At 43.9% G+C, this 19,211-nt stretch overlaps 1 protein-coding gene across 4 annotated transcripts in view; it reads left to right on the top strand.

Annotated features, from left to right (window-relative positions):
- The window catches only part of Mettl16 (methyltransferase 16, RNA N6-adenosine), a 56,322-nt gene extending 38,623 nt beyond the window's left edge, over positions 1 to 17,699 (top strand). For all 4 annotated transcript variants that reach the window (XM_034507333.2, XM_076936319.1, XM_034507334.2 and 1 more), the window contains 2 exons: positions 7,240 to 7,413; positions 7,555 to 17,699. In XM_034507333.2, the coding sequence (XP_034363224.1) occupies positions 7,240 to 7,413; positions 7,555 to 8,154 (774 nt within the window). In that variant the 3' untranslated portion in view covers positions 8,155 to 17,699. The remainder of the gene's footprint in view (positions 1 to 7,239; positions 7,414 to 7,554) is intronic.
- The last annotated feature ends 1,512 nt before the right edge of the window (positions 17,700 to 19,211 follow it).

Raw genomic sequence — 19,211 nt, 5'->3', positions numbered from 1 at the left:
ACCTAGAAAAGGAACCTATGAGCGACCTTTCTCCTTTTCCCAGTATCTTCTAGCCCTGCATAGTTTCCAGCCATCAGAGAATACCACTGGAGAAAGGCCTGAGATTCCTTCCATGCTATGTAGCATTTCTCCCTCTGCACCACTGCCATCATCCCTAAGGTGCTAATAACGCGTTCCCCAGTGTTCCATTAGATGCACTGAAACCACTGGGTGTCCTGTGTGTGGCAGTTTCTGATTTGTAGTAACCCGGCAACAGTTTCTCAGCACTGGCACTCATGATCAGCAATGGCTTTTCCCAAGGGTAGATCCAGGTTACTCAGGAGATTGCGGTTTGACCTTCCTCTTGGTTCCCCTTCCTTGTACTTCATCTTTCCCTCAGTCGCTGCTTCTGTGGAAAGCTCACCTGATATTCCTTTCTTGATTCTGTTAGGGATCAGGCAGCAGGAGAATGCTCTTCCAGTCCAGGAGAGGAAGACATGGAATAGACCTGGTTAAGCAGAAATGCTGACCTACTTCCCCACCCTCACCCTGCCATTTAGCTTGATGTGCACATTCCTATGGTAACTTGTGATTTCACTTAGGCCTACTAACTTGTTTCTGTTGGTGCTGAATGCTGAAAATTCTAATTCAAGAGGTTCAAGTGCCTACACTAAGCCCACTGCTGTTGTCTGGACTTGTTTTAGCAACAAAAAGACAGTGCTAATATTGGTAGAATTTTTGTACCACTATTTCTGACTGATGAGGACATGGGGAAGCAGTGAAGGCTGTTCTCCATAGGATGGCTGACAAGTCCCCTTTAGAGCCCCTCTCCCCAGGTCTCTAATTCTGCTAGGTAGGGCATTAGCTCTCGTTTGCCTTCAGGAAGTTTGATGTTGGTGAAGGATAAGGTAGAGGGTGACATAATTGTAGGAAATCATGTACTGTTGGTATGAGAATTGCCCAGGAACCCTGGTTTATAAAGTATTCTCGGGGCTGGGATGTCGGCTCAGTAGTTACAAGTGCTTAGTGTTCTCTCAGAGGACCTGGGTTAGGTTCCCAGCACCCATGTGACAGCTCACAAACACCTGTATGTTTCATTGTAGGGAATCTCATACCTTCTTTTAGTCTCCATGGACACATGGATACATGCAAGCTAAATATAGACATAAAAGTTAAAAAAAAATATTTAGAGGTGGTCCCTATGTTCAAGGCATTATGTGTGTTGGGGGTTATGTGCACATAAGAGAATGTGCCCCCAAAGGCCAGAGGGGTCAGATACCCAGGAACAACACTTAGAGGCAGTTGTGAGCCTTTTAACTCCTAAGCCATCTCTCCTGTCCTAGTTTGTTTGTTTTTTTTTTTAATTGAGACATAGCCTCACTATGTAGCCTTGGCTGGCCTGGCTTGCTGTGTACTAGACTGGCCTTGCCTCCTGAGTGCTGGGATTGAAGGCATACACCATGTTCAGTTTAGATTTCTTTCTTAGAAAAATAGTTTTCTTTACTGAGATTGGAGAGATGATTCAGCAGTTAAACCCACTACTGTTTTTCCCAAGGACATGGGTTTGGCTCCTAGCATCCATCATGAGGCTGCTCACAACTGTCTCTATACCTCCAGTTTCTAATGATCTGACATCCTCTGGCCTCCAGGGCACCTGCATGCATGTAGTAACACATAAACTCACATAGGCATACATACAAATATATCTTTAATAATAATAATAATTATATATATATATATATATATATATATATATATATATATATATATTATGTCAGCACATGCATGTATATGGGGTCAGAGGAAAACTTGTTAGAGCCCTCCCTTTCCCCCGTAGTCAGACTTGTGGAGAGAGAGTTACCTGTACTTACTGAGTCAGCTTGACAGGCCCCTTCATAGATTTTCTTTTCTTTTTTAAAGGATTTTGGTTCTTGTGGTCTCACAGTTGACACCGCTGAGAATATATCCTTTCTCTATCTCTTTCTTAAAAATATTATTTATTTAATGTACTCTGTAGCTGTCTTCAGATACACCAGAAGAGGGCATCAGATCCCTTTTCTGATATAGATGGTTTTGAGCTACCATGTTGTTGTTGGGAATTGAACTCAGGACCTCTGGAAGAGCAGCTACTGCTCTTAACTGTTGAGCCATCTCTCCAGCCCCTTCCCCCTTTTTAAATAGTTTATTTAATTTTATTTTATGTATGTTGGTGTGAGAGTGTCAGATCACTTGGAACTGGAGTTACAGTCAGTTGCCATATAACTGCTGGGAATTGAACCTGGCTCCTCTGGAAGGGTAGCTAGTGCTCTCAACTACAGACCATCTCGCCAGCCCCTATTTTGTAGATTTTCAAGACAGATATTTGAGTGGTTCTAAGCACATGTCTCAGGGTTAACAGCTAGAAGTTCGAGGTAAACATCAATTTGGTATTTTAGGCTTCATTCTTTGATCTGTTTTTGTTGTTGTTGTTTAATCAGATTTTAGCTGTGGATTTTTGTTGATGGAATACTGTTGCTAAGAAATAGTTTGGGAAGTGGTTGTATGCTTTAGTGCTTATATGTGAGGATTGAGTTTTTTGTGTTTTTTTTTTTTTAATTGGTTTTTATCTGTATATTTATTTAAGGGTAGGTCTTATTGTTCTAGTTCTGGCTGGCCTAGATCAGGTGTGGTGTTTCTCCTTCCTCTTCTTGATTCTGAGATTACAGGCATGTGCCTTCACACCAAACTTGAAAATGGTTTGCGAGCTAGAACTGAACCAGACTCCATAATAGGCTGTAAAACAGATGTAGTGGTTAGGGAGCTGAGCTTTGAGCAGAGTCAAAGTATGACCCTTGCCGTGGTAATAAATCAGAACCTTTTTTAGTTCCTGTTAGTTTTGTGGCAGAACAAAACGAACCTGAACCATGCATATAAAGATTGTATATGCATAAGTGCTGAGATGAGTGATGGGAAAAGAACATTTCAGAAAGAAACAATTAAGACTAATCTGCTCAGAAATTACTTTAGGAGGAAGATTGGCCCATATTTTTCCTTTGGCAGTTTGTCCTAAGGAAGAGTTTGTTGAATGTTTAAAGGAATAACTTAAGACATACATTGAGGCTCTGCCTTCTGCATAGGACATCAACTGGTTTTAGAAGGTTTGAGGTGCTGCACATAGTTGTTATTTAAGTACATGTAATAATCCTGTTTTCATTAAACCAGGAAACAGTTCTATGGAGAGTGGGACCAGGCCCTGGAGGCTGCTCAAACCCAGACCCCAATCTAATTTTCTAGCCCAGACCTTAAGCACTTGAATATTTTGCTTACCAAGTCTCTTGCCTTTTCCTGAGCCTCCTGTGCCATAACCCCCTGTGCAGCCTTTAGTCAAGAGTCTTGCTTAGGAATCATTCCAATAGCCTGTCCTCTGGGAGAATTAGAGTTACTCTAAGTCTGCTCTTTTGATCAGAGCTCCTGATCTGGCCATGTAGCTCAGTGATAGAATGCTTTCCTAGCATGCATATAGTCTTGGGTTCCGGCCTTCACATCACAACAACAACAACAACAACAACAACAGTGTCTGTAGCTGAAATTCCAGTTATAAATAAAGAATTTATAGAGTAGAAATAGAAGAATTTGTATTTGCTGAAGTAGAACAGAATGAAGCAGTTTGGCCCTGTCTGTCTCAACTTCTTTGTACGGTCTGACTCCCAAGATTCTCTTTGTCTTAGTAGTTGCCTCTGTGGTGTCTTTTTAGAGTTTTTTTGAATTAGCATATACTCCATGGCCTCTTGATTGATGCTGTCTAATATTTGAAAATTTGAGATCAGTCTGGGCTATGTGAGATCCTGGTTCAGAAACAGCAACAACAGAATCATTTCAGTTAGGGAAAATAACTTTTTTTTATTAGTGTCTTTAATAAGGTGTAAAATTGTTCTAGTGCCTGAGACATGTGGGGTTGAGTCTAACTATCTGTTTTCCTTCCTTCCTTCCTTCCTTCCTTCCTTCCTTCCTTCCTTCCTTTCTTCCTTCCTCTCCCTCCCTCCCCCCCCTCTTAGATTTATTTATTTTATGTATTGAGAACAATTATAGCTATCTTCAAACACACCAGAAGAGGGCATCAGATCCTATTTCAGACAGTTGTGAGCCACCATTTGGTTGCTAGGAATTGAACTCAGGACCTGGAAATCAGTGCTCTTAACTACTTAACTATAGAGTGAGCCATCTCTCCAGCCCAATTATCAATTTCTTAAGACATGATTTTGCATTTCTTTTTTTTTAAGATTTGTTTATTTAATATGTGTTCTATCTATATGTACACCTGCGTGCTGGAAGAGGGCATTAGATCCCATTGCAGATGATTGTGGGTGCTGGGAATTGAACTCAGGACCTCTGGAAGAACAGCCAGTTCTTTTAACCACTGAGCCATCTCTCCAGCCTGATTTTGCATTTCTTATTGCTCTGTTTACTGGGTATTTTTAATTACAAATAAGACAGAGTGGGGTTTTGAATAATTACTGAGTGCCATAGTTAAGTTAATCTTTCATCATTTGGAAACCTTATTTGAGAAGTTCTAGGATATGAACTATATCTCTTGAGTGACTAGGTTTTGTTTTTTGGTTTTTTTGATTTTTTTGGTTTTTTTGAGACAGGGTTCCTCTGTGTAGCCCTGGCTGTCCTGGAACTCACTCTGTAGACCAGGCTGGCCTCGAACTCAAAAATCCACCTGCCTCTGCCTCCCAAGTGCTGGGATTAAAGGCGTGCGCCACCACTGCCCGGCCTGTTTTGTTTTTTGAGACAGGGGTTCTCTTTGTAGACCCTGTTGGCTTCAAATTTGAGATCTTCTTGCCTCTGCCTCCCAGTGCTGGGATTCAAGGCTTACAATACCATGACTGGCCAGTTTGCTGGGTTTTTTTTGTTTTGTTTTGTTTTTTCCCCCCAAAGATAGGGTTTTTCTATGTAGCCCTGGCCATCCTATAACTCACTCTAAAGACTAGGGTAGCCATGAACTCAAAGATCTGCCTGCCTCTGCCTCCCAAGTGCTGGAACTAAAGGTTGCGCCACCACATCTGGGCAGAACTTAATGTCTTTTAATTTCTGAGAAAGATGGAGTTCACTGTTAACTTTCGAAGAATCCTGGAGCAGAGCATCCCCTCCCTAGCTGAGGAGAGATGAGAATTTGGAGCAGGGCATCTCCTCCCTAGCTGAGGAGAGATGGTAGGCTCTTCACTTGAGATTACTCAGCACAAAAGATGACTGTCAGAGAAGTGTGTGGCTGTCCTGTTAGCCATTCTCATGGTATACTAGGAGGCTTTTGGGATGACCTGGTGTGAGGTACAGTGGAAAATCCCACTTTGTCCCTCATCATCCCATGTGCCACTGTCTTTTTTTCTCCCAGGCTTACTAGAAACCTTATTTCAAACTCCCTGTGTGTTGGCTCTCAGTATTCTGTAGGAACCCTGTCTCTTATTATGGGTAATGGAGTAACAGTGTTGCTGTCTTCATGCTACTGTGAACTCCCCTGTTCTGTCTGAAACCTAAAGAATGAATAAGGATCAACCTCTTAAGGGTATCCTGTTCTCAAGAGTAGTTTCTTCTATACACGTACAACCATTAAGTAGGTTTTCTTCTTTGGGCAACGTTTGTTTTTATTTTGAGACAGGGTTCAGGGTATATAGTTCTGGCCAGCCTTGAACTTGTGATTTTCTCTCATCCTCCTGAGGCTTTCATTCTAGGTGCGTTTGAGTATTTTTCTGATTTGTTGCTTTTGTTACTGCCTCCCCCTTCCCCCTTCTCTCTCTGTCTCTCTCTGGGGTATGTGTGTGTGTGGTTTTTGGAGACAGGGCTTTTCTTTGTAGCCCTGGCTGTCCTGAAACCCACTCAGTAGACCAAACTGGCCTCGAACTCAGAAATCCCCTGCCCTTGCTTCTGCAATGCTGGAATTACAGGCATGTGCCACCACCACCCAGCTCATCTGAAACCTCTTATTAACCGGTTAATTCTAGTATAGAGAAATAACAGGGTTGGGATATAGTTCAGTAATAGAGCACATGTGTATGCAGGGCCCTGGGTTTGATCATAGCATTTGGCTGTCTCCAGGTGCCAAAAAAGAAATTAAACAATTGTTTCTTAGAAAAATGTTTCTGACATCACCTTACCTGTTTCCTAGCATAGCAGCCACTGGCTGTTTCTGACTCTCCAGTGTGAGGTTGCTGGTTAGTGCGACATAGCTTCACCAAGTTGTTGGGTGTGTGCACAGGCCCTGTTGGTGCTGCCAGGGCAGTACAGTTCCCAGGGAAAGGTCTTCAACCTGTTTCTCTCTTTGACCTTCCCTGAGTATTCTCTCCTGGCTGCTCTGCACCTGTCTTAATTGTTAAATGTTTTTACTTTTATTGATTAGCACAGATCTGTATGTTCAAAGTGTGTCTGACAACCACTCCCCAGTCTTTACTCGGGAAGCCAGGCAGTTGGATCTCTATGAGTTCTGGGCCGGTCAAAGAACACTGCCCCTCCCCTAAACAAAAGGGATAGGTGTGTATTCTTAGCTAAATGTATCTTAAGAGTACCATGTAGGAAAATTTAACTTTAAAGAAATAACTTAATTACTGTAGTGTTCCTTGAGATATTTGAAGTAGAACTTGAGTCCCTCTAGTGGGTGGATTGAAATCTGCTTAAATCTTAGGTAGACACTTTGAAGGTGGTTTGGATTCTGGTGGCTCGAGCTTTCAAGTGTGATGTTCTCATTGGTACTGGTGTCCTTCAGCCCCAGCTTACAGGCTTACATGGTCTGAGCCCACGCTCTTCCACCCTGTGATTCTCAGCGGCCCTGGTCACTCCTGGCCTGTGATTTTTCATGAGGATTCTTGGGATCAGATGTATATCTTAAGGTTGCATGGCAAACACTTTAGAAACTGGGCTCATCTCCTGCCTGTTGATTATGTACTGGTAGCTGAGTGCAGCAAAGGCGAGAGGATCGAAGAGTTTGGATTTGGACTTTGAATCCCAACCTGCCATCACCAGTGGTATGACTCTGAGCTATTAAGGACGCAGCTTGTCTTAGGTTTTTGTTGTTGTTGTTGTTTATTTGTTTGTTTGGTTTTGGTTTTTTGTAACGTGAAGGAAGTGGTAAAGCTTTCTTTCAGAGCTGGCTTCAGCATTGGAAATAACATGTACAAAGGCCTTTCTGTTCATGTCGTGTAACAAAAACCCTCAAAATGTCCCTACTTGTGTCCACTGTAGTGTACTTTGTTTAATTGTTGGGATAACTTTCTTCTTTTTTTTCAGTCACCTCCAAGTAAACGAAGAAAATTAGAAAAGCCAAGGAAACCCATTACTTTTGTAGTGTTGGAGTCTGTGATGAAAGAATTATCCCTCAAAGCATCCTCTCTGGGCTCTGAGACAGCCGAAGGCATAGTGGTTGTAACGACATGGATAGAAAAAATCCTCACTGACCTGAAGGTGTGTAGCCAGTGCACTGATGAAGCTTTACCATCATGACCTTTATGGGGTTTTTGTTTTTATGTTTGTTTTTTTATTGAAGGAATTTGATAAGTAATGACAGGTGATGTCCTATAAAATTCTGGGTTTTTTTCCACATAGGTGCAACATAAGCGAATTCCCTGTGGAAGAGAAGAAGTTAGCCTTTTCCTAACAGCCATAGAAAACTCTTGGATTCACTTAAGGCGGAAGAGGAGAGAGCGAGTGAGGCAGCTGCGGGAGGTGCCTCGGGCTCCTGAGGATGTCATCTTAGCCTTGGAAGAGAGAAAGTCCACTCCAAAAGAGCTGAGTAGTGGCCAAGACGTGGCCCATTGCCCCCAAGAGAGTGCCTTGTGTGGGCCTGATGTGCCAGAAGCCGAGTCTGCTGCTGTTGGTGGCCATTGCCTCAGCCAGAAGTTACTGTGCCAGGAGGAAACTCCAGAAGCCATGGAGGATGAAAGGGATGAGGAAAGGGGAGGGATGGAGGTCATGGAAAGTTGTAAAGGCTCCAGCGATGGAGCCCAGGACGGAGAGGCTTCTGAGAAGGGGGACCACCTGGATGGAGCAGCTGGACGCTACCTGTTTAAGTGTTTAATCAATATTAAGAAGGAAGTAGACGATGCCTTAGTTGAAATGCATTGGGTTGAGGGTCAGAATAGGGACTTGATGAACCAGCTTTGCACCTACATTCGTAACCAAATTTTGAGGCTTGTTGCTAGTTAATTCTTAATTTCTTCTACAGTTAGAAAAATGTCTGTATGGGGTTAGGGAGATGGTGCAATGGCCTTATGTGCTTAGTATCCAGAAGTTACCTTGTGTTGAGTCCCTTCCACCTAACATCATACAAGGAAAAAACAATATAAAATAGCTTGCTTTGGAGGTAGAGCCTATTGGGAGGCTAGAAGAATTTCACCACTGGTGCATTAGTGACACCATGTGAAATTGTCTTAGAAAGCACATATTTAGTTGGATGTGCTCTGTGGTACCTGGAATCCCACTACTTGGAGCCTGCGGCAGGAAGATTGCTATGGGTGTAAGGTCAGTCTACGCTACAGAGACAGACACTTATCTAAATAAAAAGAAGGAAAAAAGGAAAGCAGAAGTGAATCTATTTTTAATCCTTCCCCTCTTAAAAGTTATCTGGAGTTACATGTATAGTACAGGGGCTGAGGAGGAATTCCGACCATTGCAGCAGCAGGTCACCTGGGAGAAACCTAGATCTTACTCCAGCAGTTCATCCAGCCAAAGGCCAGAGGGGCTCGGGTGGCATCCTCCGTGGGTCAGTGTTGCCTAGAACATGTCTGTCCCTGAGGTTTGCTGGTGAAGGAGCGTAGCAGTGTTCTCCAGTGCAGGCAGTACAGCAGAGCAGAGACCTGGGAGTGCTCATAGTTGCCTTCAAGACACCTGCTTTCTCAAGGAACCAGAATTGATCAAGCCGACCCCCAGAAAGGAGCTAGCCTGGTGATAGGTGGCCAGAGTGTCAGGGAGAGACATGTCAGTCAAGCCAAGGAAAGGGCCTGTCAGGAACATACAGGAAGCTGCATGTTCATTGCTCACTGCGTTCTGACACTGCCTGTTTCAGAACAATAACTGAGTAAGCAAAACTCTGAGATGTAGCTGAGGCACAACAAAATGGACCCACCAGTCCGCTGACAGTGTTGTTTTGTAAAGGTTGTACTGCTTTTTTTTAAAATGTGAAATGGGATTTTTTTTTTTTAAATATAAGACTTAATAATTGAAAACTATTGATCCTGTTTGAATCCTGGAATTGGGGAAATACTTTATTGGATTTAAGTTGGGTAAATGGTTGATGTGACAAATGAGAAACGAAGTAAGGTCCTATGTGTACTAGGTGGGGTGTGGTGGGGGTGGGGGTGGGTGTCAGTGGTACACATTCACCTCAATGTACGTAGGCCCTGAGTGCTAGTCTCATTCTTGGTTGTGAGCCTAGCCTTTAACAGCTGAGCCATCTCTCTAGCCCAGAGTGCTATTCTCAACACAAAAGAAAACAGGTATTGGTGTGGTATCGACTGGAATCTTCTATGTTGACAGTTGTTGACCAAATCCTGTGTTTTTTGGTGACTGCCCTTGTCATCTTCTGTCTGCTTGTCTGCTAACATTGGACAATGCTGAGCCCAGAGTGACCATATGTGAAACACGTTACTAATGGGAAAGCCACTGGGGAAGAGGCTCAGACACAGTCTGCTGTACTGAGGTCTTGACTGGCAGCCTAGGCTCTATATGGACAAGCTCTGGATGGTGCCTGAGCTCTGGCAACTGTAAAGCAGTTAGGCTCCATGTGTGAGAGGTGGCAAAAGTGTAAGAAAATGTAAATAGGGCCTTAGATTACATCCAATAATTGTGTCCGTGTGGGGGTATGTGTATATGAATGCAGGTACCTGCAGAGGCATCAGATCCCTTGGAGCTGGAGTTACAGGCAGTTGTGAGCAGCCTGATGTGGGTACTGGGAAGCAAACCTGGGTTTCTGCAAGAACAGTGCATACTCTTAGCCACTCAGCATCTCCCCAGCCCTGTTGCCTTTGAGACAGAGTCTCATGTTTCCTCAGACTTGGTGTGTATCTGAGGTTGAATTTGATACCCTTTTCTTCAACATCCATATCCTGTAATTACAAGGCTGATGTATGTGGTGCTGATGCTCTTTTTGTTTGTTTGGCTTTTTTTGTTTTGTTTTTTCGAGACAGGGTTTCTCTGTAGACCAGGCTGGCCTCGAACTCAGAAATCCACCTGCCTCTGCCTCCCAAGTGCTGGGATTAAAGGCGTGCGCCACCACCGCCCGGCTTGGTGCTAATGCTCTAGTGAGCCTAGGACTCGCTGTTCTAGGCAAATGCTCTCCCAACTGAGCTGCATCCTCAGTCCCCAAATCTAGTTTCCTTGATGACATCTTAGGATCTCTGAGCTCAGTGACAGTTAAATGCCAGAGAACCTGGCAGATATTCAATAAATAGTCAATAAATGTTAGCAGATAACATAGGTTAGCAGATGTTCAAAGATTTTGAAACAGAAATGGCTAGAGATGTGGCCCTGGTAGAACGTGTGCCTAGCATGCACAGGCCTTAGCACTGCAGAGCAAACTCACGACTTACCTAGGAAAGTGGCCTTTTAGCAGCTCTTAAGAGTATTTTCATGTTCTCTCCTGGTCTTTCTGGAGGTGGTGTAAATGTGTATGTGGCTAATTTGGATTGTATTTATGTTGGAAATTTGGCTTTCTGTTGTACTTTTTTTTTTTTAACTTACAAGTTTTTTCATGTTTTTATAATTATGTATTTTTAATACACTTTGCCATTTAAAATGTCCCTCTAGCACAGTGTTGACTTTTGTTTATGTCTAGATCCTAGAAATTGTTAGAGAACATTCTGCGTTACTGGAGATACAAAAGTTGGATCTGTATCTATCTGTATTTCAGTGCTAGGATTGAGACTCGTAATGGAGGAGGTCATACAGATGCTAAGATACTGCCCTGAGAGTGAAGGGTTTGACAGTGCTGTCTGCTGTGGCCTTTGAGCAAACTAGAGCTATGAGGATCTTTGCTGTTTTGAACACCAGTTTTTCTTACACTGTCTAATGAGATGACATTGTTTTGTTTCATTTCTTCAAGACAAGGTTTCTCTGTAGCCATGGCTGTCCTGTAGACTAGGCTGGCCTCGAACTCACAGAGATCTCAGTGTTGGAATTAAAGGCATATGTCACCACCACCTGGCGACATTGAAGACATTTTAAAGGGACAGCTGATGTTCTAATCATGTATGTGCTTTATAATTGAAGGGAACTTTTTAAAGAAATTAGTTATATGTCACAGTGTAGAATGACACTCTGCTTAAGTGTCTAGAGTCAAGTTTGTGTTGGAGTTGGTGGATTGATATGAAATTAAATCTTTGTGGTATTATCTTAAATTCTATTCTGGTCCCTGGAATTGGCTCTGATCTCCTGATAGCTAACGTGGGAACAGAAGCTGAACTTGTTTTCCAGTGAGAACTAAGGTGCTTCTGTTTAGATCTGCTTCGGTCTTGTCAGTTCGGTTCTTCCGCCCCATCTGTGCTCAGCTGTTCCTATATTAGAGCTCTGCTGTACTCTGAGGCCAAGTTGGCAGCTCTGAGGAGGACTTTGTGCTAACCTTAAGTGTTCAGGTTGATTAGTTTATTTTAGAAAACAAAACCTTCCTTTTCTTGATGGAAATCAAAGCTTCTGTGGTTCAGCAGGAATAAATAACCAGCCACGTGTGGAAAGATGTAAAAGCCCCATGCAAAGGCAGCCCAAGGCCACTTTTGTTTTATTTTGTTTGGTTTTTGAAACAGGGTTTCATTCATTTCTGCTGGCCTCAAAACTTTTGAGGTAGCCAAGGCAGGCACTTAACTCCTGGTTTTTCTGCCTCCACCTCCGCAGTTTCTGGGCTTACAGATGGTGCCATCTTATGTGGTTTTATGTGGTTTTGGAGATTGAACCCATGACTCTGTTAGTGTAGGGCAAGCCCTGTACAGCCTGAGCCTTATTCCTGGATTCCTCTCCACTTACAGAAGGGAGTAAATGCTGGATGTGATGACCTCCTCGTAACCTCAGCATCAGGAGTGGAAGGCTGGGTTCAGACTTGCTCTTGCCTACATTGTGAGTTCAGGGCAGAGGGAGTTGTGTGGGACCCTGTGTGTCTCTCCATACAGACAGGTTGTAGGAGCGAGCGCTTTGCTCTTTCTTAACTTGTAGCACTTTCTTCTGGAACCACACGGGGGCACCCTCAGATCCTTTAATCACGATCCTGAACTTCACTGTGGGAGTAAATAAAATTGTACCCATATCTATAGAATTTTCTTGAAATATCCCGTTGTATCCAGAGAAATACTTATGTGAACAGGTACATTTTCTCTCTCTCTCTCTCTCTCTCTCTCTCTCTCTCTCTCTCTCTCACACACACACACACACACACACACACACACACAAATTAAATGAGAGTATAAGGAATAAAAACAGTTACTCCCTATAGTCTTTATTTGGCCTAATTCCTTTCAAATGTTCTGTGTGTTTTAGTCTCAACTGACCAGTTTTTTTTTTTTTCTTCACCTCTGTCGACTCTATACTCAGATTGGGCCTGTCCTTTGGATCCATTTCTTAAGTTGGTGGGGTTACTGAGGATCCCAGAGAGGGGATGTTAGTAACTTGTCAAAAGCTTATGTTCCAGGAATGGTAAGCTAGAGATCTCCTAGAGAAATGGGTTTTCATCTTGCTTTGAATTTGATCTTGTTGGCAGACTAATGAGCATGTGACAAGTTATGGGAAAGTGATGTGGAGTCTCTGCTGCTTGTTTATATAAATTAGTGGGGCCTTTTTTTCCTTAAAGATATTTCTGTATAGATTAGAACATGCATATGACAAGCCCTGTATGGTTGTAGGCTCTTCATGGTACAAGGCCTGGGTCGGCAGTAACCCTTCCACCCTGTTTACAAAACTTCAGTTACTGCTCTTGGAGCATAGAGGAATCTCGGCGGTGCCATCCTGGAGTGCCCGAGGAAGGAGAGAAGGGGATGTGTTTTCACTGATTTTAGGGAGTTTGTTGCTCAGAAGATTTGATTTGCAGAATGGCCATCATTTCAGTAAATCCTATCATGTTCATTAATAGAACAATTGGTTTTTTTGCCTCCTGAAGGAAGGCATTAATGGTTTTGAAAAATGCCAGTGATCCCATGTGCCTTGTGTGGGTACCACTGCAGTGTTAAATGCCCGGCTCAGGGTACTCATAGCAGTAGAGCTTACACATGCCTGAAGTCCTGTTCTGTTCTGGAAAGACCTGCTGTGACTCACTCAAATGGCTAAAACAGCAGTTCGTTTCTTTAATTGCTGGTTGCAGCAGCTAATGCCGCCTTTGTGAGTCTGTGCTTTTACCCTGGGAAACTATGTTGTGACTGAGTGAAGACCTGGTACCTCTGGGATATAGCCTATCTGCCTGCCTGAGTCCAAACAGAAAGCTCAGGGCCTCTAGGCTCTTCTTGGGAGATAAAGGATCATGGGTGTTCCTTAGCAGCAGGGACAGTGGACTGGAAAGGAAGGAACATGGCTGGAGTACAGCTGCACTTGGCAGAAGTGGTTTGGAAGGAAGCTGAGAGGAGGGCAAGCATGTGCTCCAGGTACTGTTCACCCAGGGCAGTGAGCAGTGGGAGAGAGCACAGCTTGGCCGCTTATCAACACTGGGTTTGCAGTGCTCTTCCACTCCTTATATAGGGCACCAGTTTGACTGGGCTTCGGCCTCTGGAGAGCTGAGGGCTGCCTCCTCTACTGAAGTAAGAGCAGCCTGCCAGCGAGAGGAGGACTCAACAGCAGGGGACTTCAGAAACAGAACACACTTGCAACTTGTCTTCTCTCCTTACTGTGTGGAGAGTGTTAGAGCTTTGTCAGAAACTCTCTTGCCATCGGACTTGATTGAGAAAGTTAACCTTGATTAAATCTCTAAGGGCAGGTAGGCAGGTGTAGAGTATTGCCTATGGACCCAACTTCTGTGTCATGGAATGATTAGGAACTGACCATTGGAGTACTTGTCTTCCATAGCGATCGGCTCATTTAGTAACCCTGTTAGGTGATGTAGTATCCCTGTGTGGCCGCTGACAGCAACAGAAGCTTCAAGACCTTAGGTGCCTTACTCTAATGCTATTCACTGAATAAAAGACAGAAGAAGGGTTTGAACTCAGGTACAAGAAGCTACGGCTGAGCTCTAGCACAGATCTAGAGATGCTATGACAAATGATTCATTTTCGGTAAAAAGGTATTTTCAGGTCTATGTTCTCCGCCTCTCTGTGGAGGAGTCTATAGTTACATGACGCAGGGAAGCCAGAACAAACATGTTTTCCTGCCCTCATAGTTCAGCATCTAAGGTAGTATCATGCTCTTGCCTATGATCAGTGAGTGAGATCTAGTAAGTGAGAATACTAACAATTACTTCTTATGCCACCAAATCTTCATGGAGTCTTGTATTTGGCAGTAATATAGATGATTAAGTAGCTAATGAAACCACAAAATCAGTGTCTGGTGAAAGCACGTTGGACCAGAATCAATGTGAAATAAGTGATAATTAGATAATGCCTCTTCGACAATACATAATTGTACAATAATAGGAGGAGGGCTTGTTCTGTTTTAAACACTACAGTTCCAAATATTTTACTGTGGAGCTACACAAAACCCATTTGTAAGCTTGGCCAGAGAAAGTAGGATTGTCACAGGATCAAGTTCTCTTCCTAGGAAGGCAGGAGAAACCGCAGGTTTGAGAGCCACAGAGGCCTTGGAGTCTAGAAGGAAAGCCAGGGACTCCTAGCTGGGGGACTTGGCTAGATACCCAGCTTGTAGACCCCCAGAGGAGATGGCAGCTTGTTTTGTTAATTGTTCAAAAGAACATCCTACCTGGAGAGCAGGACCCTCAGGGATGGAGGTTCCCTGCTGTTTCTCACTAGCAGCCGGGGAAGTCTTTCTGGTTTGATGTAGGATCATGTCCCAGGATTCCTGCCTGTGGGCTAAGAGAAAGTGTGTTGCTGTGCTTTGTGGACCAAACTCTGGTGAGAACTTAGTGAGACTGGATCTTCATTGAAAAGAGAAAATTGTTCTTCCTCTCTGAGACAGGAGTCAAGCAAGAAGAGCAGCTTCCATTTTTCAGCTGACGACCGGGACCATGTTGGATGCTTTGAGGGAAGCCAGAAATTTGGGTTTATTTGAATCATACTTAATTGTAAATCCTAGCAATTCACTATTTTATTTGAAAAACAAAAAACCAAATATTAGTCTGTGACCGCTACCAACTAACAGTTATTTCTGCTTCTACCTCTCCTAACTCCTGTGCACGTGACCTCTGAAGTTTTGTTGTTGCCTGCCCTCTTTCTAGGGCCCTCCCTTCTCCTATATTGTATCCATAAATCTTAGGTGTACTTTTTTCTCTGTGCAGGCTGCTGCCACCCACTTGTGTGAGTTAACCACGTATCCTTGTGCCCCAGTGTAGACACCTGGAACTTGCATTATAGCACACCAGCATCTGCTGGACAGTGGGGCCACGATTATGTCAGTGTGATTGACTGCTCCTTCTGTGTTCTCCCATGGACCTCCTTGGGCAGTAGAGAGCTTTCTGCTCCTTTACTGGCCAGCTATTTCACTAACCCTGTCAGTTCCAGAAGTCTAGAGTCCACTGGATCTCACCAGCCTTAGTAGCACTGTCCTAGTGTGGTTCCTATGGCCCAGCTGGATAATACTCTGAGGATGATGCAGAAAGAACAGAGTTAGATGGGAAAGTGGGTGGGGCAGTGGCAACAAAATGAGAAAACCTGGATGAGGGCGTTTTCAGAAGAATGTAGAGTGGAAAATGGTGCCACGGGCAGTTCAGGGGAGATTAAACACCATGATATCTCAGAGAAAGGATGGCCTTCCTGAACAGAGCAAAGGCAACCTTCCCCTCCAAGACATTTCCCCCAAGGCATGCTTGCACATTTCTATCCTTTCAGTGACTTCATTTTATCATTGTAATAAGTTTTCATATTTAAAATTTAGGAAATGAATAAGCTACAGTTCCATTACCCAAGTGAAATTTGATTTTGTTGTTTGTATGCATATACATTTTAAGCAACTGTGGGGTCAGTCATTGTACAGTGTGCTTTTATAACCTGTTTAGCAGTATACTGTGATGTCTTCCCCCCCCCCCCTTTCTGAGTATAAAGCTAATAATACGTCTTAGGAAAGCTGTGAAAATAAGAATCACCAGTGCCTACCCCACCCTAAGCCAGTGCTGCCTTCTGTGCCTGCCCGTTCCTGTGCTCGGCGGATTGTGAGCACACTGTGCCAGGGTGGGTGTCCTAGTTGGAAATATAGATTTCCTAGATTGTCATGAAAAAGGATTTTACTAACGTTAAAAAAAAATTATCATATGTCTCTGTATGAAAGTTTTAATGTAGTTTTCTTTTTAAAGGTTAAATTTGCCAGGAGTTACCGAGGCAGAGAGCACACCCCCTTACCTTGCCCACTAGAAGGGCTCTCAGCTAATGTTCACTTCCATGAGCGAGTGGCTGGTTTTGCCATACCTTTGATAGTGATAGAATGATGGTTTTTATGTTCAGTTGGGCCTGTTTGTGAAGTGGGCTGCTGGGTATGCATGCCAGGAACTAAACTTAGTCTTCTGCAAAAGCAGCTTGTTCTGGCCATCTTTGCGCCATCTCTCCAGCCCCAGACAACTATTTTAAGACGATTATCAATAGACAGGAAAACAGTTGTTTCATGTTTGAATCTCATTATGGAACTGCCCAGGTGTCTTCAGCTACGTATGTTATTATTTCACGGATGGATCTTAAAACTTTAGATTTCTGTCTGTTAACTACTGAAATTTTCCTCTGCAAGGATTTCTTCCACTTGTTGTTTTTCCCCCTCCTCTTTTAAATGATGGTTTTATTTTTACAGTTAGGATTTTCTAGGGATAATGAAGTCCATCAACTGTTTTTATATTTGCTTTTGTGAGTAGAACCTCCGTTGCTCTGGAGTAGAAAATGTTTGCCTCTTTTCCATTACAGAGGTTTTATCCTTTATACAACACGTGACAACCTGCAAGATAATGGTATTCATTTTAAGGATCTTTTTTATAGTGCAGTTATCACAGAGTCTCTTCAGAAATGGCCAATAAAGTGCCACGTAAAATCACCAGTGAGGACCGGGCACAGGACAGGCAGGGAATAGACACGCATACTGCACTCTTTCCCTCCCTCCCCTGCCCGTCCCCAGCCTGGAAGTGGAAATTCAAGATAGCTTGTGGCCATGAAGCCCTGAAGAGTGGCCCGGCACTGCCCAGGGGAGGCTATTCTACTATTGCCTGTTAGGTATGGACTGGGTGGCAGGCCTTTCACAGGCACTGGCTTTGCTCCAGCCCTCTGCCTTTAGAGGACCTTCCCTATCTCTCAGCACATCTCCACCCAACTGATCCAGCTGGCTCTTGAGTCATATTCACGACTCCACCTCTCTTTACTCATAACTCTGCCCAGACCCACTCCCTTGACCTGAATTAATTGACTCAGGAAGCCACATCCTCTTTCCTTCAAAGGAATGTCTGAAGTCCATGCTTTTCCTATGCCTTCCCAATGGATCACCTTCTTCCACCCCCTGGCACCCACAACTCCAACTCCAGACAAGACAGCAGGTGCTTAGAGAAACCTAGTCAGAGACTCCTCCTTTCTTGTTTCTGAGCTGTGTTTCTTTATTACTCAGCACTCATACCCAGGATGGGTGCGTGAATAAAGGTCTACCCTCACGTCTGTTACTGATCAGGCTCAGTCAGAGGTTCCTCCCAGGCAACCCACTCACAGACTAAACCTGCATATGGAGCGGCACTAAGCAAAGTTAATGATTGTCTGTTTTTAGCAATGGCGTGTGCGCATGAATGTGTGCTTTCTTTCCTTGTTCACTCACTTCCGGGAGACTTGCAAGGACTCTGGACCCCATATAGATAGACTTGCCTGGATTTGACTAGCCCAGACAGAAAAGAGGATCAGGCCATTTTTCAACTTGACAGCTTCATGACCCTTGATAAGATCACCTTTTCTTGGGGTCTTAGACCTTGTAATCACACTCTTCCAGCCATGACATCCATTGAGGAGGTGCAGGGGAGTATGTTAGACAGTAGGAGAGACTAACCTATCTGGTGGGTGCTGTAAAGTCAAAAAGGGAAGCACAGACTCGGGAACCCACTTCACTGATGACTGGACAGATGACCTTGCGGTACCTCTGTCAGTGGTATTTAGAATTAACCTGATGGCTTCAGGGTAGCCCAGCCCTAAACACACTTGATTTCTTCGATGTTGTTTGATTTATTTTGGAGACAGTCTCATTTTGTAGTCTAAGCAGGCCTCAAAACTGGGAAGCCATTCCTCTACGTTGAGCCCAACTGTTGAGGTGACACCATGACTGATTGGCTTTTTATGTTTTTGGAGGAAATTAAGATCTAGGAGCTTGATTTAACCTTAGTATTTCATAGCCCTTAGGGGCCTGCTGTAATTGTATTGTCTCTTGCTGTATTCAGTATGAAAGAGAACAGAATGAGCCTTGCCTGATGCAAGTGTACAGGTCAATGTCACCTTCTCACTAAAGATCGCCTGGTCTTCCCTTTAAGCATACTTAGCCAGTTGTCGGGCACATGCCTGTCAAATGAATGTTACCTGGTATGTCCCTTTGTCTTATTCATAGATGGCTCTTTCCCTTTGGTCTTGTTTTAATTATGACTGGTGAAAAGTTACCTAAAACCACTAATCAAAGATACCAAGTCAAGGCTGAAAGGTTGGGGCATCTCCTGGAATAGTATGAATAGTGTGACTTCTGTGTATTGCGCACCACACCCTTTCCCACATCCTATTGTTTGGAAGTGGTCAGGGAAGTGGTTTCCCAGAGCTGTAAGTGCTCTGTTGGGATGAAGGTGCGAGGACAGGAAGTCAGTCAGCACAGACACACAAGGGAAGAAGGCTTGCTTTTTTGTTGTTGTTTTTGTGTTTTTGTTTTTCAAGACAGGGTTTCTCTGTGTAGCCCTGGCTGTCCTGGAGCTCACTCTGTAGACCAGGCTGGCCTCGAACTCAGAAATCTGCCTGCCTCTGCCTCCCAAGTGCTGGGATTACAGGTGTGCGCCACCACTGCCTGGTGAAGGAAGGCTTGCTATGGAATGTGGAGTAGGCATTGAGGAGCACAGGACAGGGAGGAAGACATTGGAAATCTTGATAAGAAAGTAGACCGTGGTAGAAAGCCCTGTGACCCTGTTGCCCTCCTGACCCAGACAT

Source organism: Arvicanthis niloticus, chromosome 6 (assembly GCF_011762505.2).
Source record: "Arvicanthis niloticus isolate mArvNil1 chromosome 6, mArvNil1.pat.X, whole genome shotgun sequence".
In the NCBI taxonomy this organism is placed as follows: Eukaryota; Metazoa; Chordata; class Mammalia; order Rodentia; family Muridae; genus Arvicanthis; species Arvicanthis niloticus.
This window is presented reverse-complemented; position numbering and strand designations above follow the sequence as displayed.